This window comes from Macaca fascicularis, chromosome 20 (assembly GCF_037993035.2).
Source record: "Macaca fascicularis isolate 582-1 chromosome 20, T2T-MFA8v1.1".
Lineage (NCBI taxonomy): Eukaryota > Metazoa > Chordata > Mammalia > Primates > Cercopithecidae > Macaca > Macaca fascicularis.
The window spans coordinates 77,056,412-77,080,553 of NC_088394.1; the positions used below are offsets into that span (position 1 = coordinate 77,056,412).

A 24,142-nucleotide genomic window follows, 5' to 3' on the forward strand; every position below is an offset into this window, starting at 1 on the left:
TCTTGAACTTCTGACCTCAAGTGATCCGCCTGCCTCAGCCTCCCAAAGGACAGGGATTACAGGCGTAAATCACCACACCTGGCCTCACTGGGGGGTTGTAAAGCCCTGCAGACCTCTGTCTGCCTTGTATGATGTGTGATTAGGCAGATAACAGCCTCCTCAAGATGCCCACATTCACATCCCTGAAACCTGTGAATATGTTACTGCATGTGGCAAAAGGCACTTTGGCTAAGTCATTTTGGAGATGCAATTAAGTTAAGGATTCTGAGATGGAGAGATTATCCCAGATAAACAGGTGGGACCAACGTCATCACACGATCCTTCTAAGAGGAAGGCAGGAGCGTCAATCAGAAAAGGAGATGGGTGATGGAGGTAGGGGTAGCGGGAAGAGAAAGAGAGGGAAAGAGGATGAGGAGAGGGTGGGGAGAGAGAGAGGGAAAGGAGAGGGCTTTGGAGATGCTGCATGGCTGGCTTTGAAGGTAGGAGTCAAGGAGTGCAGGTGGCCTCTAGAACCTGGAAAAGGCAAGGAATGCCTTCTCCCCTGGAACCTCCAGGTTTGCAGCTCTGCCAACACCTTAATTTTGGCCCAGTGGATCCTGCTCACGGCAGGCCGGGCCCCTGGGGTCCTCCATGCTGTCTAGTTTGTTCCCTAAGCCCTGCGCACACCTCTCTCAACAGAGCCCTTGTTAACATCTTCTCAGCTGCCCAGTGAGAGTTTGACATCTGTCTTGTGCCAGGCCCCGGGCATTGCATGGAGAGACCGTGGGTTAGGCTGTGTGGTCTGCGTGCTTGGGGACCACAGGATGTCCAGGGGAAGTTTACCACTGATACTTCTCAGAGTGAATGCGACCAGGAATGAGAGCTGTGTGTGTGTGAAAGTGTGTGAGTGTGAGTGTGTGTATGTGTGTGTGAGAGCATAAATGTGTGTATGTGTAAGTATGTGTGTGTATGAATGTGTGAGTGTGTCAGTGTATGTGTGTGAGCATGTGTGTGAGTTTGTATGTGCATGTGTATGTGTGTGTATATGTGAGTGTGACTGTGTGTGAGCCCCTGTCAGTGTGTGTATGAGTTTGTGAGTGTCAGCCTGTGTCAATATGAGTGAGTGCATGTATGTGTGTATGAGTGTGTGAGCATCTGTGTGGGTATGTGTGAGTGGGAGTGTGTGAATGTGTGTGTGAGTGTGTGCGAGCATATGTGAGTGTGTGTATGTGTGTGTGTGCATAAGAGTGTGTGTGAAAGTGTGTGTATGTATGTGTGAGAGTTAACGTGTATGTATGTGGCAGAGGGGATGGGGTAGGGAATGTGGAACAAAGGTCTGGGGTAAGAGGGCTAGAGGTGGAGGGGGATCCTCTAACCTGGGTTTGAACCCCGGCTTCACCACTTACCAGACATAGGGACCCAGGGAGGCACCTCTGATTCTCCTACCCTCTGTTTCCTCAGCTGTAACATAGATGGAGGCCTCACCATTTACCTCCCAGGGTTGTAGTGGGGATTACAGATCCATGAAGCCCTCAGTCAGAGCCTGGCAGCTCATAGCAGGTGCTTGATACATGTTAGTTTCTCTGTGTAAGCGATCACAATGACAATCCTGCTTTGTGTATTAAGTACCTACTGGGCCTCCAGCACCACACTCAGTACTTTCCTGCAAACATTTCCGGGGGCCAAAAGAAGTCTTTCTTCTCTTCTCCGTGCCCACAGGGGTGTGTGTGTGTGTGTGTTTGTATGCACACACACATGCAAACTCATGCGGCACGTGCTGGGAGTGGGCACAATCGTATGTTCTGCAATAGTTTATCATACTAGGTTGTAACATGGACCGGCCGTTTTTGTGGATTAAAAATGGTTGAATGTTGGCGATCTTATCTAGTTTTTTAGTTGCAGTGATTGTAATTCTTATTTAACTCTTACCACAATTGTATGAGGAGACTAGTATTCTTATTCCTCTTTTCCATATGGGGAAACTGAGGCTTATAAACTGAAACTGTCCCTGGCCTGTGACAATGCAAATGGTAAGTGACAAAGCTGGGACACCATCTGAGGTCCAACCCCAAACCGCTACCCATAGGACCGAGGGCAGTCCCCTTTCTCCTCTGGGGCTCTGCCTTGTCATCTGAAACATGAAGGGGAGAGGGTGATGGGTTCTAAACTCCCCCCATCCCAGAGGCCTGTGCCTCCATGAGGGCCAGCCGAAAAAACAGGTTACCAAGGGAGAAGGCATTTTCTTCGCTTTATGTCACTCACCCAAAAGACCAGAGAGGGAGGTGGTGTCAGCCGCTTGGGAGACACCACAGGTTTCTCCCCGATCCATGAACCTTGATGCACAGCCCAAATGGCCACATGCAGACCCTGGAGCCCCAGAGGAAGGGAATGAAAGGAGCCCCCCCTCTTCCCATGGGCACCTTCTGTCTGACGTCCATGCTCAGTGGCTGTCCTGAGCCCTGGCTTTTGTGCTCTTGGTTCAGCACGGAGGACACGGCCTTGGCCAGCTGGAGGAGCTGCTTGGGGCCACCCTCGCCTTGCAGAGATGTGGAGATTTTCTCTGACACTGCAGCCTGGAATGCTACATCCTCAACCCATGTGTCTCCGAGTGCCACCTGTTGGGAAATCAGAAATGTGCTCAGAACCTGCTAGGAAGAACCTGGCCTCTGAAGTCACATGGGGCCAGAGCAGGCTTGGACGCCTTTGGCCTCACCTGGGAGTCCTTGGGCACTTCCTGAGGCTAGAGGGCACCCAGACCTGCTTGCACCAGGCAGCTGACAGCCACCCAAACCAAGCCTTGGTCAGCTCCAGGCTGGCGCAAGTCATTGCTCTACCACTGGCTACCCTCCTCCTCTTGGTCTCAACCTCTTCCAACTCCACCTGGCCTATGATGCTTGAAATCTTGGGATCTTATCCAGGCCCTTCCTTGAGTCCTTGTTGGCTAATTTTGGTCCTACTTCCTCTGAGCCCTTTGAAGGTGCTGGCCTAACTCATGCCAGAGGCATTCTCCAACCCCCCTCACCCACCAGCTCCCAGGACCCTCCCCCAATTCTAGCCACTAAATCATAAGATCTACAAAGGTAGAGACCATGTCTGTTGTGTCCCTGGCTGTACCCCCAGGACATGGCCCATGGTAGATGCTCTGTAAATATTTGTGGAAGGAATGGATGAAACAGTGACTCATCTGGCTATGCCCCTGGCTATCTTCCATCCAGCCATCCTTTTGGTGAGGTTCATAAGGGTGGAGAATTTTTCTCAGTAAAGAAACAGTGACCACTGCCACCACCCACCTTAGCCACAGCCTGGGTCTGCTGTGTGTCCCCTGCACGATTGGTGGCAGAAATAACTACTGTCAGCACGAAGTCATTGTTCTCCTTTCCAAGTGGCAGATACACTGATGGGAGGACAGGTTCAGGGCCACAGTGTAGGCAGGAACCTGGCAAGACCAGAAATTGACCAATGAGGGGGCATCTCTAAGCCCCAGGTAGACTGCAACCCACTCAGGGAGAGCCTGATCACAGGGACACAAAAGTCACAGCTCTTGAAGGCATAGTAGGCTCTTGGGATTCCACACTTTCATGTAAGAGACAGTCACATATGCTGATTTGCTGTCTTCTCTAAGCAACTGCAGGTTGCTGTAACTTTGGAATAATTTTACTAAAATCCATAAAAATTGCAGGAAAAATATCCCATTTACAGGTTTTTTTTGTTTTGTTTTGTTTTTTTAAGTCAAGGTGGTAAACCAAATTATAAGAGGAAGAAAAAGAAGGAGGAGGGGGAGGAGGAGCAACAATGACAACTTAAAAATTAGCTCAGGGGTGAGGAGTTCAAGACCAGCCTGGGCAACTTAGGAAGACCTTGTTTCTACAAAAAAAAAAAAATGTAAAAATTAGGTCTCGAACTCCTGACCTCAGGTGATCCAGCCACCTTGGCCTCCCGAAGTGCTGGGATTATGGGCATGAGCCACGATGCCTGGCCTAGGACTCGTTTCTCTGTAGCCACGCTTTCCTGCCTCCGTGCTCACTTGGATGAGGCGGGAGAGGTACTACAGCGGAATAGCCTATTGGAATTAGAGCAGCTGTCCTGGCCTTTCCCTCTGGCAGGACGCAGGTTTGAAATAAAATCCACTTACCTTGCTTGAACTTTTTTCTTTCAGACTCAGCCCCATTCACAGCCCTCTTAACAGCGGTGTGTTTCCACATCTATGAGACAGGGCACTGTGAAAACTACACTCCCTTGGGTGTTACAGTAGCTGATATGCCCTTTCCCTAATCAAGGTGCAATGTTTATGCCATTGTGATGTTTGACGCTGGATTTGGGGGAGCATCCTGGCAACACTCCTGGTACCTGACTTTGGAGGAAAATTACAACCTGACTAGAGCATTTTCAGAGCACAAAATGCCAAAGCCCTCCTGGGCACATGGCTTACATCTGTAATCCCAGCACTTTGGGAGGCTGAGGCGGATGGATCACCTGAGGTCAGGAGTTTGAGACCAGCCTGGCCAACGTAGTGAAACTTCATCTCTACTAAAAATACAAAAATTAGCTGGGTGTGGTGGCAGGCGCCTGTAATCTCAGCTGCTCGGGAGGATGAGGCAAGAGAATCGCTTGAACCCGGGAGGCAGAGATTGCAGTGAGCCAAGATTGTGCCACTGCACTCCAGCCTGGGCAACAAGAGCAAAACTGTCTCAAAAAAAAAAAAAAGACGAACCAAAAAAAGAAGCCAAAGCCCACCAGGTGGAGATAAGGGCTCAGATGAGCCCTCCAAGGACCAATCACTCCCCAAACGGAAGAATAAATGCAATGCGAGTGGCTCCCCCATCTCTCCTGCTAATGCCCTATGGCTGTCCCTGGATGTGGGTGGTTAGGGTGACAGCAGGGAGACTGTGCAGGGTTTTATGCCTTGTGGATGGGGTCTTCCATGTTTGTCACCTGTATACCTTTGCAAAAACGTTCTTTCAGCTCAGCTCGTCCTGCAGTATCACCCATTCCCTGGGGCTGCCTGCAAAGCAGCATCAATAAAATTGTTGAAGATTCTGTTAACCAGACCCATCTCTGTCTTCTTGAATAGCTCCAGGTTTCTTGGAGTCTCAGCTACTCCGAGTGTGTGTGTGCATGTGTGTGTGTGTGTCTGTGTGTGTGGTGAGCGGGGCTTGGGGGATGGTGTCTTGGTGGCCACCCTACATGGTCATAGTTTTGGGTATCCTTGTTCATTTCACTCCATCAATGTCCTCCATGCGAGGACAATGCATTTTGGCTTCTAGTTGTGGAGGAGGTACTGATGAGACCTTCTTCTCATGTCTCGGTGGAATGATGGCTGGGTCAGTGTTTTGGGGCTAGGGGTTAAGCTTTAGGGAAGCCCTCATCCTGGCAACCTCTTTCACACACAGAACACATTCTTTGCAGCTCCCATAGAGAACAGGCCCCTGTTCTGCAAGAAGATGAGCCCAGGAGCTGAGGGAAGAGCACAGTCCTCAGCCGGTACCTGATTCCAGACAGAAGCAGAACTCCAAGGGTCCCAGGGCTGTGGAGGCGTTGCAGAAGATGGTGAAGCTCGTCAGAACAGTACCCTCCTCCGGGGCAACAGTGCAGGCAGGCACCTCGGCGGGAGGCAGAGCGCTGATCACGTAGGTGTCCTCCCCATAGGCGTGCCTGGTCAGTGCTGAGAGTGAGGACACATCATGCTCAGGCGGCCATATGGGGCCCACAAACTCCATCCTGCCGTTAGATCTCCCTGTGAGCTCGTTAACACAAAGATTCCTGGGCCCTACTTCAAACCCAGAACCTCGGATGCCTCTGGAGATTCTGGGGAGAGCCCAGAAATGTACATATATAACAACTCAACAATTAAACCCCCAAACAACTCTCCCTGATGCAAGAGATCCCAGGGCCTCACTTTGAGAAACTGAGCAGAGATAGGGGAAGATCATCAGACAGACCTGAGCTTGAATTTTAGTTCTGCCATTTGCTAACCAAGTGATCCTGGACTTGACCTTTTCTTTTCCAATTTTGTTTTCCTATTTTTTTTTCTTTTTAGCGAGAGGGTCTGGCTCTGTCGCCTAGTCTAGAGTCCAGCGGTACAATCATAGCTTACTGTAGCCTTGAACTCCTCGGCTTCAGTGATTCCACTGCCTTAGCCTCTTGAGTCAGCTAGAGCCACAAGAGTGCACCATCATGGCTGGCTAACTTTCTAATTTTTGTAGAGACAGGGTCTCGCTCTGTTGCCAGGGCTGGTCTTGAACTCCTAGCCTCAAGGGATCCTCCCGCCTCAGCCTCCCAAAGTGCTGGGATTACAGGCATGAGCCACCAGACCCGGGCTGAGAACCTGACCTTTTTGAGAGTCAGTTCCTCTGTAGGAATCTGTAGAGTGGGCTGATGATGACGGCTTCCCCACAGAGACCTCACGAGGTAGGAGTATGCTGGGAAAATGCTCAAGATCACGGAGCCAGGAAAAACCAGAACCAGGATCCGGAAACAGGCTGAGCCCACCCCGAAGCCCACACTCTTCCCAGGCCCCCAGATCGCTGTAAAGAGCCACGAGTGGACCTGCAGTCACATCCCACGTCACCTGGAGTAGCCACCTAGGTTTTCAGAGAGTGCGTGCCTGGAAGAGCTGGGCGTAAAGAGAATTTTAACCCATAAAAACTCATGCTTTGGCCTAGACCCAATTCAGAAAGTTTGGGGTGGACCCAAAAGCATGCATTTTTAACTAATACTCTAGTTTCTCCTGACGTGCATGGTCTGTGGCCACTTCGGGAAATACGGAAGCGAAGCGATCCTAGAAAGAATCATCACCTCCATTGTTTGTGTGTTTGAGAATCTGTTTCCCACACTGGGCTTGTTTTAAACAAAAAGCCCTGAACAATCCCGGCAGGGCACGCAGGTTGCATGACCCCAGAATGACCTGCTTGTAACATTGGGGTTATCTCATTCATCCTGCAAAATAACCATTCTGAGGCAGGCATTTCGATTACCCCAGTTTACATGTGAGGAAACTGAGGCACAGAGAGGTGAAATCCTCTGCCTAGAGTTTCCCATGTAGAAAGCAGCAGTGGTGCGATTCACACCAGAGCCTGCGCTGCGGCCTCTGCGCTAAGCTGATGCCCTGGCTGGGTGTGGTGATTCACACCTGCCATCCCGGCACTTTAGGAGGCTGAGGCAGGAGGATCGTTTGACCCCAGGAGTTCAAGACCAGCCTGGGCAACATAGTGAGATCCCATCTCTCTATTTCCGTATTTAAAAGAGAAAAGAAAAATAAACTCATGCCCAATATCTGAGTGTTTCTGGGTTTATCTGGGTTCCCTGAGGAGATAAAAGGGAGGCTTCGCACCTGTGGCTCTGATTCGGATGACCTCTCCCCAGGACCGCAGAAAGGAGCTGTTCAGCAACAACGTGGAGGTGTTGCTTTGGAGGAGGGTTAAGGAACTTGGCCAAAATCCTCTGAGTCTGCAGGCATCCGGGAGGGGCTCGGCCTGAAAGAGAGGATCGCCCAGGGCTCCTGACGCTATAGCCAGGCCCCTGCACTGCAGCAGGACAGCGGCTTCTGGGTGCTAGACAGCCTTTCAGATCTATTACTGATGCATGGAGGGCAGGCAGCCCTAGCTCCCCAAGAAATCACCTGGAATATCCACTTTCCAGCCTCATTGGGGTGTTTGTCTCAGGTTGGGCTCCCCAGAAGCAGAGCCTCAGATGGGGATTTGTGTGCAGGTTATTTATTTATTTATTTTTGAGCCAGGCACAGTGGCTCACACCTGTAATCCCAGCACTTTGGGAGGCCGAAGTGGGAGGATTACCTGAGCTCAGGAGTTCGAGACCAGCCTGGCCGAACTCTGTCTCTACTAAACTCTGTAGTTTAATGAAACTGTGTCTCTACTAAAAATACAAAAATTAGCTGGGCATGGTGGTATGCGCCTGTAATCCTAGCTACTTGTGAGGCTGAGGCAGGAGAATCACTTGTACCCAGGAGGCAGAGGTTGCAGTGAGCTGAGATCGTGCCACTGTACTCCAGCCTGGGCGACAGAGTGAGACTCTATCTCAAAAAAAAAAAAAAAAAAAAAAGATAAAGAAAAAGAAAATATTTTTGAGACAGAGTCTTACTCTGCTGCCCAGGCTAGAGTGCAGTGGATGATCTCAGCTCACTGCAACCTCTGCCTCCCAGGTTCAAGTGATTCTCCTGCCTCAGCCTCCCGAGTAGGTAGAATTACAGGCGCGCATCACCATACTCCGCTAATGTTTTTGTATTTTTAGTAGAGACAGGGTTTCACCATGTTGGCCAGGCCGGTCTCAAACCGCTGACCTCAGGTGATCTGCCTGCCTCGGCCTCCCAAAGTGCTGGGATTACAGGCGTGAGCACCATATCCAGCCTTGTGTGCAGGTTATTTATTGAAGGAGGGTTCCCAGGGAAAAGCAGTGGAGAGAGAGAAACAGCAGAGAACAAAACAAGGCAAAAAACAGTTACTGGAGGCGTCCAGCCTCTGCCTGGTCGCACGGAGAGCCCTGAAGTGAAATCACCCTACCTGGGGACAGACAGGCTGGTCTATTAGACCCTCCATCCATCAATTGTTGACCAATGGCCAGTCCACGAAAGCTGGAGTTAGGATTCTCCGTCTGGCAAGCGGGACTTTGCTGAGATGCCAAGAGCACTGCTGCAAAGTTTCTCCAGAGCTTTTTTCCCTTGTGCCCATTTGCCCTGCTGTCAATTCTCTGATTTTCTCCCCAGCCCAATACCCTGAGTCCCACACCACACGCTCTGAATGGAGTTGACCCAACCCTGGCCCAGTACTGGCCATGTGACACGGGTGTCCTGAAAGTACAAGGGAGATTTCCACTCTGGAGTGATTGTCACTGTGCTCACCTGCTCTGCTGAGGTGTTGTCCAAATACCAGCTGAACATAGCCACTGGGGAGTCCTCCCCCATGGTGACCCTGAGCAGAATGTCTTCACTGGCATTAACTGGCCTGCAGTTTCTCTCACAGCTGAAAGGCACACAGAGGACAGAGTGAGGAAGCTCCCCCAGGCGTTGCTATCATCTGGATGTTTGTCCCCCGAAACCTCATGTTGAAATGTGATCCCCAATGTTGGAGGTGGGGCTTAATAGGAGGTGTTTGGGTCATGGGGGCAGATTCCTCATGAATGGATGAATGCCCTCCCTGGGGAGTGAGTTCTCGCTCTATTAGTCACCCCCAGAGCTGGTTGTTAAAAAGACGGCCAGGCGTGGTGGCTCACACCTGTAATCCCAGCACTTTGAGAGGCCAAGGAGGGCGGATCAACTGAGGTCAGGAGTTTGAGAGCAGCCTGGCCAACATGGTGAAACCCCATCTCTACTAAAAATACAAAAATTAGCCGGGCACGGTGGTGGGTGCCCGTAGTCCCAGCTACTCGGGAGTCTGAGGCAGGAGAATCACTTGAACCAGGGAGGTGGAGGTTGCAGTGAGCCAAGATCACACCACTGCACTCCAACCTGGGTGACAGATTGACACTCCATCTCCAAAAAAAAAAAAAAAGAGCCCTCCCTCCCTTCTCTGCACACACCAGGTCCCCTTCATCTTCCACGGCAAATGGAAGCAGCCTGAGGTCCTCATCAGATACAGATGTCCAGTCTTGGATTTTCCAACCGTAAGAATCATGAGCCAAATGAACCTTTTTTCTTCTTTCTTTTCTTTTTCCTTTCTTTCTTTCTTTTTCTTTTTTTTTTTCTTTTTTCTTTTTTTTTTGAGACAGAGTCTGGCTCTGTCACCCAGCCTGGAGTGCAGTGGCATGATCTTGGCTCACTGCAACCTCTGCCTCCCAGATTCAAGCAATTCTCCTGTCTCAGCCTCCCGAATAGCTGGGATTACAGGCATGAACCACCATACCCAGCTAATTTATATTTTCAGTAGAGACAGCATTTTGCTCTGTTGGCCTGGCTGGTCTCAAACTCTTGGCCTCAAGTGATCCACCCGCCTCAACCTCCCAAAGTGCTGGGATTACAGGCATGAGCCACTGCGCCCAGCCAACCTTTTTTCTTTATAAATTACCTAGCCTCAGATATTCCTTTATAACAGTGCAAAATGGACTCAGACAGGTATTGTGACCACTGGCCGGGTTTTTTGTCCAGTTCTTCTCAAGTCCTTTGAGAGGGTAGGGAATGGCCCTTTTTCAAATTAAAGACGGAATAAAAGCCGTCCCTGCCCCAACCAACGCCGGGACATAGCCTTGGTTGTGAAGATGGACCGAGCCATGGCCTGACTGAATTCCCATTTCATTCACTGCACAGCGTAATGATATGGAAGGTGAATGAGGCTGAGACAGGACCTCAGTTCTAATCCCGTCCTTGTCGCTTATGAATGGTTACCTTGTGTGCATCACTTAAACTCTTTTTTTTTTTTTTTTTTTGAGACAGACTCTATCGCCCAGGCTGGAGTACAGTGGTACAATCTCGGCTCACTGCAACCTCTGCCTCCTGGTGCAAGCAATTCTCCTGCCTCAGACTCCCAAGTAGCTGGGATTACAGGCGCTCACCAACACACCCAGCTAATGTTTGTATTTTTTTAGTAGAGACAGGGTTTCACCATGTTGGCCAGGCTGGTCTCAAACTCCTGACCTCAGGTGATCCACCCTCCTCGACCTCCCAAAGTGCTGGGATTACAGGTATGAGCCACCACGCCTGGCCAAATCACTTAAACTCTCTAAGTCTCAGTTTCCTCACCTGCAAAATGAGGGGATAGCCCAGATAATTTCTGTGATTCTTTTTAGTTCTGATAATAGTAAACTAATGCTGTGGTTTGACAGTGTGCCTGCCATGCACACGTTACTCCCATTGTCTTTAGCTTGTCCAATGCTCACAATAGCCCCTATGATTGACATATTAGCATCCCCACATCACAGATGAGCAAACCAGGTCCCGAAAGCTTATGCCATGTAACTTCTAAGTGGGCAGATAGAACCTGAACCATTGTGTCTGGATCCAAACTCTTGGTCTTCTCTATAAAGTCTCTATGAAGGCCAAAGCAACTCCATCTTGGATGCTAATCTGCCATGTTGACTACTGATTAATTCCAATTCCAGGAATCCCTCTAAGATTTCTATTCTCTCTACAGTTCTTTGTGTAAGAGCATGTACTTACTGTGAGTACTGCCCTTAAAGGGATTCACATAGTATTCTTGCCTTTCCCTACAACTGTCCTACACATTCCTTCCCTGTGGTATATAAGCCCTGGTTCTGGGGGGTAATGGTGCCAGCATTCACCATCTTGTCTTGCAGCCACCCTGGACATCATGGTTTCTGTTCACAAGTCTCAATTAAATGTTCCTTTCTGAGAAACTAAACAGGTCAGCTTCTTTCTTCGGCCTCTCTGCTTACTCAGACTTTGGGGGAAAGTTTGCATAGACCTACCCTCCACAGGACGGTCTCCCAGTTTCCCCTTTGGTCTGAACTTGACGATAGCTCTTGAATCTTCCTGCTTCTTTCCTCATGTCTGTCCTAGTCCAAGTGTGCGGGACATCCTCTATCTGCCTCTCTGTTCCAGTCTCCTCCTACTTGTGGCTCTGACCTGGGAGACTGAGCTTTCTAGACTTGGGTGACTGCATCACCCAAGCTGCCACACCCTCCAGCTTCTGACTGGGTCCAGCCAACGGGAAGCATTGACAGAGGACTGGAGGGTAAGAGGAGAGAGTCTGGGGAATTTATTCATGGCTTTCCCTGCTCTTTTCCCCGATGGGCTGCAGGTGGGAGAGGCTGTGCTTCTCCAACTAAGGCCACATCTCCCATTGGGAGGTCCCTCTCCCACAGCGACAGCTCCCAGGACTTCTAGTAATGCCATCCCGTTATCTTACCTCTGCATTCCTGGGGGTGATAATGGCTTCCCTTGGTTGTATTCTTGCCTTGTTGCCCCTGGTTCATTCCCTTATCCCTGCTCTCACCTGCAAACGGTCCCTTCATCCAGCTCTCTTCCATTTATTCCTGGTTTGGCTGAGCCATTGCTTCCTGCAGGGACTGGCTGATAGGCCAAGTAACCTTGACCTTCTACTTTGACTCCTGCAAGAGCCTGGGCAATCTCCCTGAGTCTTCCCTGGCCCTCTTCCAAGTCATTCTCCACCGAGCCGCCAGAGCATATTGAAGTAACATGCTTAGAACTCTTGGATGCTTGGCTGGGCACGGTAGCTCATTTCTTGTAATCCCAGCAATCTGGGAGGCCGAGGCAGGTGGATCACCTAAGGTCAGGAGTTCGAGACCAGCCTATCCAACGTGGTGAAACCCCGCTTCTACAAAAAACATAAAAATTAGCTGGGCACGGTAGCACGCGTGCCTGTAATCCCAGCTACTCGGGGGTCTGAGGCAGGAGAAAGGCTTGAACCTGGGAGGCGGAGGCTGCAGTGAGCTGCAGTGGCGCCACTGCACTCCAGCCTGGGTGACAGAGCGAGACTCCATTTCAAAAAAATAAAAATAAAAATAGAAATAAAGAACTCTCGGGTGATTTCTCTGTATCACTCTTAGGAAAAAGGGTAAAATCTTGATATGACCGGCAAGGCCCCACTTGAGCCCTGCCTACACTACCAGCTCCTTCCCACCCTCTCTTCTCCATCCTCAGGACACCGGCCTCTTTCACTCCCTGATGATTCTCTGCTCCCTCCCTGTGCCCTCTCTGTTCCTGCTCCAGCTGCCCCTTCCCTGCCCTGTGAATTTCTCCTGAACATCTCTGCTGAGCTTCAGTTCCTGAGAGAAGCCTCTCTGATCCCCAGTCAGGGCAGTTTTCATAGACGTGCGCTGTCTCCCTTCTTCATTCACGCCAGCAGTGCTGATCACCAGGTGGTAGCTAACCCCCATGAGAACAGAGACCCCCACAGCCAGCCCTGCCCCAAGGCAGCCCCAGCCTTAGTGGGTCCTCGGTAAGTGTCGGCTGAACGAATGAATCAGGACCCTGGAGGAACTGCCCACGCGCCCCACCTGACTCGAGGCCTGAGTTCCCAGGGCGCAGACACGTAGAGGCACCGCTCTGCCCTGTTCTCCAGCTCCTGACCTCTCCGAACAGCCAGGCGCAGGGTGACAGCGGAGTCAGGCGGCGGCAGGCAGGATGCTGGAACCACCAGCTTCCTCTGGTCTGTGAGCAGCAGCTGCCTCTCAACACAGCCGCTCCACTGAGCCCAGCAACGCCCTGAGAGAAATGGACAGACACTGTTATCCATCAGGGGCCCTGAACGTGGCACAGACTGCTACCTTCTGGTTTTGAAAGGGGTCATGAATAATAACATCAGCTCTAAATAAACATTTTAATTTTTTTAACGTCACTTTTTAAATTTATTTATTTATTTATTTATTTGAGATGGAGTTTCGCCCTTGTTGCCGAGACTGGAGGGCAATGGCGCGATCTTGGCTCACTGCAACCTCTGCCTCCTGGGTTCAAACGATTCTCCTGCCTCAGCCTCCAGAGTAGCTAGGATTACAGGCATGCAACACCACACCTGGCTAATTTTTCTATTTTTAGTAGAGATGGGGTTTCACCAAGTTGACCAGGCTGGTCTTGAACTCCTGACCTCCAGTGATCCACCTGCCTCAGCCTCCCAAAGTGCTGGGATTACAGGCACGAGCAACTAGGCTCAGCCCCACCTGCTATTTCCATGAAATTTGCAAGGTCTGGCATGTACAAGTTACACAAAATGTCGGCCATAGGAAAAGCTGGTGTGAAGACTAAGAAAAAGAACAGCAAAGTCTGACCGATGCTCACCACTTCTTAATGAAACAGGACAATTCAAGAACTCTATCGTTGGCAGTGCGCGGTGGCTTATGTCTGTAATTCCAGCACTTTGGGAGGCCAAGGCAGATGGATCGCCTGAGGTCAGGAGTTCGAGATCAGCCTGGCCAACATAGTGAAACCCTATCTCTAGTAAAAATACAAAAATTAGCTGGGTGTGGTTGTGGGCACCTATAATCCCAGCTACTCAGGAGGCTGAGGCAGGAGAATGGCTTGAACCCAGGAGGCGGAGGTTGCAGTGAGCCGAGATCGCGCCATTGCACTCCAGGCTGGGCAGCGAAACTCTGTCTCAAAAAAAAAAAAAAAGAACTCTATCATCACCTACCACATGACCATTGGAAGCGTAATTCCTTGTCATTGTCCGGCCAGTCCAGGGTCACTGTCGTGAAAGGATCCACGTATGGACCAGGTTGGATAGACACCTCCATATCGCCTTTATCTTTCTGCAAAAAAAAGCAGCCAGCTGGTGAGACTCCCACTACAGTTAGCTCAGGCTCACTGTGGGGTGCTGTTGGCATCCCCCTTTCACCCCAGAGCAGTCTGCACCAAAAGCAGCCTCAGTGTAAGGCGTGGAGTGGAGACAGACCCTGGCCAATCCCCCGGCTTCCTTCCCCTTCCCCTCATGGGGCATGGAATCAGTTGCTCAGGATCCCTGGCTAAGTAATGTGATTCTGAGTGTGGGCTCCAGAAACACGGGGTGTTCCTGGAGTAAGTTCTGGTGGGACTTGTTAAACAGCTCAGGCTGTAGAGCTTCTTGCTCAAGCCCCGAAGTCCTGACCTGAAATAACACGGGGCTACAGTGGAACTCAACCCCCAGTGGCCTCCCATGGCCTGAGAATAAAATCCAAACTTCTTGCCTTGGCACCTAAGGCTCCGCGTGATCTGGCCTCTGTGTCCATAATCTCCTACATCCCTCTCCTCCACCAGGCTCCAGCCATGCTGGCTTCAGGCCATCGCCTGCCTCTGAGATCTGCCCGCTCAGAAAGCTCTTGCTCTGCTTTCCAGCATGGCTGGCTGGCTGATCTTCACGTGTCCACTTACACGTCACTTCTGGAGAGGCCGTGTCTGACCACATCAGCCAGACCACACTGTACATTGCTATCGCTGCACCCTATTGGCTCTTATTCGGTACTTATCACAATTCCTAATTCTATGATAATTTGTTTGCTGGAGTTTTTTTTTGGGGGGGGGTTTGGGGTTTTTTTTTTGGTTTTTTTTTGAGACAGGGTCTTACTCTATTACCCAGGCTGGAGTGCAGTGGCACAGCCATGGCTCACTGCGGCCTCAACCTCTCAGGCCCAAACTATCCTCCCACCTCAGCCTCCCAAGTAGCTGGGCCCACAGGCATGCACCTTAATGACTGGCTAATTTTTAATTTTTTTTTTTTTTGAGAGATGAGGGTCTCACTTTGTTGTTCGAACTCCTGGGCTCAAGTGATCCTCCCATCTGGGCCTCCCAAAGTGCTGGGATTATAGGCATGAGTCACCGTACCTGGCCAATATATTCATTAGTATTACTCAGTAAGCTTCATGAAGGCGGGGACTATATGTGCTTATTCACTATTGCATTTCCAGCCCCTAATACCTAGCCTTGAACGCTGTAGATGCACAATAAATCTTCATTATAGAATAAATGCATGCCTGAACAACGTCAACAGCAAGGAGTTGAACTCAGTCTTTGTTATAAAAACTAAAGAGCTTGGGCCAGTTTTCTTTTTTGTCCTGCTTTCTAATATAAGCATTAAAAGTGATAAACTTTCCTCTGAGCACTGCTTTAGCTGTATTCCACAAGTTTGCATAGGTCGTGCTGTCATTATCATGCAGTTAGATATACTTTCTAATTTCCCTTGTGATTTCTTCTTGAGCTATTGATTTTTTTACAAGTGTGCTGTTTAATTGCCAAGATATCTAACAGATATCTACATATCCTAGATAGCTTATTATCGATTTACAACCTAACTCTGTTGTGATTAGACAACTTGCTTTGTTTGAATTCAGTCATTTTAGGCCTCTTTTCAAATGGAAGACACCTCAGGGATTCCTAGTGCTCTGGCCATTGGTACCAACACACTAAAACTCAAAACGAAAACAGAGTGCTTGGACATCTTTTCCTTGTGAGGTTAAACTTTTTTTTTTCTTTTTTTTCTTTTGTTTTCTGAGACCGAGTCTTGCCGTGTTGCCCAGGCTGGAGTGTAGTGGTGCGATCTCGGCTCACAGCAAGCTCCTCCTCCCAGGTTCCCGCCATTCTCCTGTCTCAGCTTCCTGACTAGCTGGGACTACAGGCTCCCGCCACAACGCCTGGCTAATTTTTTGTATTTTTAGTAGAGATGGGGTTTCACTGTGTTAGCCAGGATGGTCTCAATCTCTTGACCTCGTGATCTGCCCGCCTCGGCCTCCCCAAGTGCTGGGATTACAGGTGTAAGCCACCGCGCCTGGCCAGGTTAAATGTTTTTTGAAGACAATACTCACATTCTTTCCTTCAGCATTCATCCCAGATGGTTCTTGGAGACTGGAAGGGGCTGTGAACACAGTGGGAAGGGGTATCAAGCTTTGGTTGGAAACCTTATAAAAGGTTGCCAAAAGATAGAGTCAGAGAGTCATGTGGAAAATGCCACCAGGAGCATCAGCCTGTCTTTGAAAATGGTTTAAGGAGGCCGGGCGCAGTGGCTCAAGCCTGTAATCCCAGCACTTTGGGAGGCCGAGACGGGTGGATCACGAGGTCAGGAGATCGAGACCATCCTGGCTAACACGGTGAAACCCCGTCTCTACTAAAAAATACAAAAAAAACTAGCCGGGCGAGGTGGCGGGCGCCTGTAGTCCCAGCTACTCCGGAGGCTGAGGCAGGAGAATGGCGGGAACCCGGGAGGCGGAGCTTGCAGTGAGCTGAGATCCGGCCACAGCGCTCCAGCCTGGGCGACAGAGCAAGACTCTGCCTCAAAAAAAAAAAAAAAAAAAAAGAAAATGGTTTAAGGGAACATAGCAAATGTTCAGGTCATAGGGAAATGGATTAAAAGTGAGCCATCATGTCCACCGCTGGACTGAAGACACCTCTTTGATAGTTGAGAAAGAGGCAGCTGCCAGGGCAGATAAAACACAAGATTTAGAGTCAGACAGATGCAGTTATACACTGCTAATGTGTTGTTGTTGTTGTTGTTGTTGTTGTTGTTGTTGTTGTTGTTGTTTTCAAGACACAGTCTCCCTCTCTCTCTCAGGCTGGAGTGCAGTGGCGCGATCTCGGCTCACTGCAACCTCTGTCTCCCGGGTTCAAGCCATTCTCCTGCCTCAGCCTCCTGAGTAGCTGGGATTACAGGTGCCCGCCACCACACCCAGCTAATTTTTTGTATTTTTGGTAAAGACAGCATTTCACCTTGTTGGCCAGGCTGGGCTTAAACTCCTGACCTCAGGTGATCCGCTCATCTCGACCTCCCAAAGTGCTGGGATTAGAGGCATGATCCACTGGGCCCAGCCTGCACTGCTAATGTTTAACTACCAGTAAAGGAGGTGGGAGTGAGGAGCCCTGATTTGTAGCGTTTGTCAATTTCCATGGTATAAATATTCCCACCAAGCTATAAACCTGATGCTACTGAATATGGAGTGAGGAGAGATGGGCACGCTCACCTCTGGCAAGTGGGTGGAGTCGGCACCACACACTATGCTGCTGTCAGATTCTCTTACTGGCCTCCTATTGGCTATGTGAACTGGGCAGGTGAGTCATCCTCTCTGAGTCTTGGTTTCCTCATTTGTAAAAATGCCTGGAGGCCATCCCTTTTTCTTAGGGCTCCAGGAAGACTGAATGTAGTGCTGTTTATAGAATTACTTTGTAAACTATACATCTAGAAAGAATGCTAGCGTGTCAAGTTTAAACAATGGGAAAAGGTACAATCAATTGATGTCTCTGAAAAAATATATATTTTTGAGATGGAGTCTAGCTCTGTTGCCCAGGCTGTAGTGTAGTGGCATGATCTTGGTTCACTGCAACCTGCACCTCCCGGGTTCAAGCGATTCTCCTGCCTCAGCCTGCTAAGTGGCTGGGATTATAGGTGTGCACCACCATACCCAACTAATTTTTGTATTTTTAGTAGAGACAGGGTTTCACCATGTTGCCCAGGTTGATCTTGAACCTCTGACCCCCAGTGATCCACCCGCTTCGACCTCCCAAAGTGTTGGGATTACAGGCGTGAGCCACTGTGCCCGGCCTACTGAAAATATTGAAATATTAATGATTAATGTCTAATTAAAGTATAGTGATTAAGATAGGAACTTACAGTTATTTCAGTTATTTTGTGTGATTCACTAAGGCCCTGGATATATATATAAGGATATATATAAAGATCAGTAGCACTGATCTTTAAAAAAGTCTCTCCCAGTGAATTCTCATTCACACAACTATAATTCCACAGGCGTGTAAAACTATACAAATCAAGGCTAAGATGCCAGATAAAGGGGGCTTTCTTAACCTTAAGAAGGAAGGCAGTCCAATCACCCCGAATGAAAAAATTAGGAGAAATATTTGCTGCCTTTGATCCTGCCATGAATCAGCCGTGTGACTTCTGCAAAGTCAATTAAACTTTCTGGGCCTCAAATCCCGTATCTGGCTGTCGAATTTCCAGGCATCTATGCCTCGCTCCCTTGGTAGCAGCATCTTGGGTGATATTTTCCCTAAGAACCATCCCTCCCCAACTCTCAGGCCTTGGTTTGGGTGAAGCTGACCCTACATTGTACTCCAGTGTGGGCATGAGACTGTGACCTGCCAAACTGACTGCCACTTCCCCGGTCTCAGCAGCTGGTCCAGGAGAAACCATGAACTGAGCTTCAGCCAGCAAGACGCAGCCTCAGGACTTCTACTAGAAATCTCCATCAAGAGGTGCTCTTTCTCCTCTGGGGTTAAGGATCAAAGCCTGGGGCCATCTTACTACTGCCAGAAAGAGAGAATCCAAAAGAAGCCATCGCTGAACCAGAGAGAGAGAGGCAGGTTTCTGAAAACATTGTCTGAGCAACGCATCCAGCTGTGTTTAAGAACAGGTCCACTCCCTGGGCTTTTCATTTTCATTTTCTTTTTTCTTTTCGGGGGGGACACCATCGCACATTGTCACCCAGGCTGGAGTGCAGTGGCATGATCTTGGCTCACTGCAACCTCTGCCTCCTAGGCTCAAACGATTCTCCTTGCCTCAGCCTCCCCAGTAGCTGGGACTACAGGTGTGTGCCGCCACGCCCAGCTAATTTTCATATTTTTAGTAGAGACAGGTTTTCGTCACATTGGCCAGGCTGGTCTCGAACTTCTGATCTCAAGTGATCCACCACCTCGGCCTCCCAAAGTGCTGGGATTGTAGGCACGAGCCACGGTGACCAGCCAGCTTTTCATTTTCTGAGCTGATAAAATTTCCTTTTGACTCAAGCCAGTTCGAGCTTCTTTTCTGTCCCTTGCTACTTGAACTGTCCTAGCAAACACATTCAAGTGATCTCTACCTCTGTGATGGCTACTGTCAGCTAGTTCCCCGACAGCCATTACCCCAGCCTTCCTCCTGGCAGCCAGAATCCACCTTCTCCCACAGAAACTGAAAACGCTGGGTATCTGCTTTTCCAGTGCACTTTATAGCTGCAGACATGACCCTACTTTGGTCATGGTATCTGAGGTGATGATTATGTAGAGTGGGAAAGATTTTTCCCCTAATAAAAAGAAGTACACACAAGGAAACCCCTTCTCCCGCTGCTGGATAATGCTGGGTTGACACGCAATATCTGGAACTGCAGCAGTCACTTTGATTCCCTGAGCAGCAAGCCTAAGGCAGCCCCAAAGCTCTAAGGATGGCAGAGGACAAAGATAGACTGAGCCTGGTTTCTTGCTGGCATCGCTGAGCCACCGAACCAACCCTGGAAGTGCTTACCTCCAACTTCTTATGTGAGATGAGAAAGCCCTGAATCTGAAGCTACTTAGGTTGGACTTTCTGTTACTTGCAGCTTAAAGCATCATAATGAATGCAAACTCTCGTTTTAGAATTCTATATCAGTGGTTAAATGTTTTACTGTAAACATCATTGCCTCCTTAGAATAACTAGAGGATTCTAACCATCTGTAGAACAAGATACATATTCAGAGCCGTGTTTGGAAAGGCCCCTCACTAGAGCCTAAGCAGTTGCAATGCCCTGGACTCCTGGTAAAAGGTTTTACGCCCCCTTGCAGAAACACCTTGCCTGTGATAGTGATGTTCCCGATTTCCAAACTCAGGTTGGAGAAGGCATTCTTCACCAGCATGGTGACCAGAAAGGTACCTGCAATACAAGGGACCCAGAGTCACAGCCGTTGTCATGAATTTGACCAAGAAAACTCTCCCAGCTTGCTTCCCTAGTCCACTGATGCCTCTAACGAAATATTTCACCTCTGAGCATTTAATGAATCCCTGCTGTATGTCAGGCACGGTGCAAGCCTCTGGGGACACAGAGATGAAGGAGCTTGGTTCTTGTCCTCAGGGGCCTTATGATGTGTAGACACATAGGACAGTGAACGCCAAACCATGGGAGGAATCGGCATGGGGCACTGTGGGCAGTGGGTGGGGCCGCTTCAACCTCAGGAGAGAAAGAAATGGTTCACAGGATGGAGCCAAGGCTGGAGCTAAATTCCAAAGGAGAAGTAGGTTTTCAATAGATAAGACTGGGGATTCCCAAGAGGGAGAGACATAGCAGTATTGTGAGAAGGGTGGAGAGAGTGGAGAAGGAATTTTTTATTTTATTTTATTTTATTTTTGAGACAGGATCTTACTCTGTCATCCAGACTAGAGTGCAGTGGCACGATCTCAGCTCACCACAACCTCCACCTACCTCCCAGGCTCAAGTAATTCTCCCGCCTCAGCCTCCCGAGTAGCTGGGATTACAGGCTCATGCCACCACGCATGGGGTGGAAGGCGTCAGGAGGAAGGGGCTGCATTTCTACATCTGGGAAAGAACTGCATCTGGCTGGGAGTCAGCCAAGAAATGGGTCAGAATGTTCTGTGGACCAGATGTGTGCCTTGGGGAGAGGGGTGCTGACGAGGGCAGGGAGAATGAGGAGAGTCCAACAGAGAGGGGAGGTGGCCAAGGAGAAGGAGCCAGGGCATGTGGCCAGCTAACGGGGAGGCATCCCCCACCACCCGAGGAGCAAAGGCCTATAAGGCCCAGCTGGGGGCCCCAAGAACCCAGAGAAGCTCCTCAAGAAAAAGGCAGCTTCAAACATTTGCTCAACCTCAAGAACCAGGCCGGCACCACCAAGTGCAAATGTCCCTGCCCTGTCCTGTTCCCCTTCCATCCTTCCACCCACCGCCAGCCCTGGCGTCATCCAAATCTGTTGGCCTCAGGGGCAGGAGAAGTCTGTTCATCATCTAACAGAGAGGGAAAGTCACAAGGCATGCGGAGATTTTATCAGACCGAGATCAACTTCCCCTGCAAAGCGACCTTTACAGCCGTGACTTTCAGGGGAGGAGTAATTTTTATAGGTGACAAAGCAAAATCTGCATCTGGCTTATAACCCATGCATGGTGTGATTTTCCAGCTGCAGCAGCCTCTAGATTTTCCCTCTTCCAAGTTGGACCCTTGGTATCTGGCAAAGCCCCGGTGGTTTTCTTCTCAAAGCTATGGTCCCTTCTGCTATCTGGTTTGTGGAGTTGCTTGCGGAGGGCGTTGTAACCCCACACCTGCATAGTGTCACCTGTTTTCTAGCACACCTCTGAGATCCAGGGGGAGCTGCGGGCAGGTCCTGGATGGGCTGGAGACTCTGCCATTCTCATCACATTTCTGCCTGCTGATCTCATCAGGGCCCTCAAGGACTCTCTGTTCCTTACAGATTAAATGCAAATGGGTGCTGTGGCCACCTCCCCTGGCTGGTGCCAGCCAGTCTGTCCTCCCATCAGCATCATTGCAAATACTTCTGAGATAGACCAGAGATGGGACTTGGACCCCTGCCCTGCCTCATCGAGGACTCTACTTCAAGCTGGTTGGGGAGAGTGGCCCACGGCAGGCACAGACCCCAGTCAGATCATCCAGAGGTTGCACCGTAAATCTTGCTCAAGGTACCTTGCCCACTGATTGCAGACCTCGAGGAAACGAAAATAAACAGCTCCCACCTTAAATCTTACTCAAGGGAGTTAACCCTATAGCCTGCATGCACTGAAGTCTAGAAAAATGACCAATTTTACCCTTTGCCTCCTTATAATACTAAAAATCATGCCCAGGGCAGAGCTTTAACATGCTAATGAGATATACCACACATCAAGAAGCATGTGACCAGACTGCACAGGCGCTGAACATTCCCCACCTCCACATGCTTAAATGTCACCCTTTTCCCACCCCACCTCCTTTAAGAATGCCAGGCGCGGTGGCTCACGCTTGTAATCCCAGCACTTTGGGAGGTTGAGGCAGGCAGATCATGTGAGGTCAGGAGTTCAAGACCAGCCTGGCCAACTTGGTTAAACCCCATATCCACTAAAAATAAAATAATTAGTCAGGCATGGTGGTACATGCCTGTAGTCTCAGCTACTGGGGAGGCTGAGGCAGGAGAATCTCTTGAACCTGGGAGGTGAAGGTTGCAGTGAGCTGAGATCAAGCCACTGTACTCCAGCCTGGGTGACAGAGAGAGACTCCATTTCAAAAAAAAAGACAGGCTGGGCGCAAGGGCTCACGCCTGTAATCCCAGCACTTTGGGAGGCCAAGGCAGGTGGATCACCTGAGGTTGGGAGTTCGAGACCAGCCTGGCCAACATGGTGAAACTCCTCTCTACTAAAAATACAAAAAAAAATTATCTGGGCATGGTGGTGCACGTCTGTAATCCCAGCTGCTTGGGAGGCTGAGGCATGAGAATTGCTTGAACCCAGGAGGCGGAGGTTGCAGCGAGTCAAGATTGAGCCACTGACTACACTCCAGCCTGGGAGACAGAGCAAGACGCCGTCTCCAAAAAAAAAAAAAAAGAATGCCTTCCGGACTCTCTGCAGAGTCAACCCGTGAACCTCCACTCCAGTGCTGCCTCCTTTATGTTTGAACACAGCCTCGTCCGTGAGCGTTTCAGTACATCAGAGCCTAAGACCCTGCGGTCGGCAACACTTCCTCTCTCCACCCCCGTCTCTGCCATTCTGATTTTTACCTCTTTCCCCCAGGGCATCACCTGCAGTTCCCCAAACCACACTCTGCTCTAGAGATGTTTGAGGAAATCTGAATATGCCTGGTCTCTTACAGGGGCCCTAAATGGGGGTGATTTTTCCCCCAGGGGACATTTGGCAATGTCTGACATTTTTATCATCATGACTTGGGGTGCTGGTGCTACTAGCATCTAGTGAACAAAAGCCAGGGATGCTGCCAAAACTCCTTCAGTACCAGCCCCCAACTGTAACAAGGAATGATCCAGCCCCAAATGTCAGAAGTGCCAAAGTTGAGAACCGATAACTCGATGATGGCAGATTACACCTGGCTGTTCCTTATCTTGTGACCCAGGCAGGGTGCTGTGAGCTACATCTATGTCCAGGACACACTGGAAAACTGGCTGGCAGGACCCTGGGCACCAAGTCAGAAAGGGAAGAGGAGGGGCACCAGAAGGCGAGCCACTAACCCCATGTACCTTCAACTGGAATAGCCAAGCGGTAAATCCCAAATGGCTCTCCAAAGCTCACTTGCTCGTGGGAGAAGGTTGCATTGAGTCCTGCCACCTCAAAGGTCAGCTCTTCTGGGGTGCCCTGAGCCACTGAGATGTTGATCAATAGGTCCTGTCCAAGTTCCAAATGGTCAGAAGCCCAGGAGGCTTGCAGCCCTGACAGCAGCTCCACCAAGTGGACTGTGATGTTCCCGGAGAGTGCGGAGGAGGTGGTGCTGCTGGTGGCTTGGATCTCCAGGCGGTGCCTCCCAGGGCCCATCAGTTTCTGGGTTTCTGTGTCCAGGGTCAGATTGTATGGTAGCGAGCCCCTTTGGGCGGTGGACTCGGCCAGGGTTATGTCACCCGAAAGCACAGTGTAAGTCACTCCTGTTCCTAGGTGGGGTAAGAAAAATTTAAGAATGTTGGTAACAACCATGCAGTTGATAATACTATGGCAGCTCAGACTCAGTGTCTGAAGCCTGATTCTGATATAGACATGGATACAGACACAGATACAAAGCAATATGTAAGGATGTGCCACTTTCTTCAAATATTAATGGTGATTATCCCTGAGTATTAGGTTAATAACTGATTTTGTCTTTTTTTTTTTTTTTTTAAGACAGAGTCTGGCACCGTTGCCTGGGCTGAAGTGCAGTGGTGCGATCTTGGCTTACTGCAACCTCTGCCTCCTGGGTTCAAGCGATTCTCCTGCCTCAGCTTCTCGAGTAGCTAGGATTACAGGCACCTGCCACCACATCCAGCTAATTTTTTGCATATTTAGTAGAGATGGGATTTCACCATGTTGCCAGGATGGTCTCAAACTCCTGACCTCGTGATTTGCCCACCT

General features: G+C 49.8%; 1 protein-coding gene across 2 annotated transcripts in view; it reads right to left on the minus strand.

The window, feature by feature from the left end:
* LOC102121495 (polycystin-1-like protein 2) overlaps positions 1-24,142 on the minus strand; it is a 105,151-nt gene that overhangs the window by 59,021 nt on the left and 21,988 nt on the right. For both annotated transcript variants that reach the window (XM_045381936.2, XM_045381935.2), the window contains exons 7-16: positions 23,284-23,688; positions 19,899-19,976; positions 16,177-16,226; positions 14,034-14,151; positions 12,904-13,111; positions 8,834-8,954; positions 7,310-7,451; positions 5,465-5,641; positions 3,270-3,415; positions 2,400-2,594 (exon numbers count right to left, since the gene is read on the minus strand). In XM_045381936.2, coding sequence (XP_045237871.2) covers positions 2,400-2,594; positions 3,270-3,415; positions 5,465-5,641; positions 7,310-7,451; positions 8,834-8,954; positions 12,904-13,111; positions 14,034-14,151; positions 16,177-16,226; positions 19,899-19,976; positions 23,284-23,688 — 1,640 coding nt within the window. The remainder of the gene's footprint in view (positions 1-2,399; positions 2,595-3,269; positions 3,416-5,464; positions 5,642-7,309; positions 7,452-8,833; positions 8,955-12,903; positions 13,112-14,033; positions 14,152-16,176; positions 16,227-19,898; positions 19,977-23,283; positions 23,689-24,142) is intronic.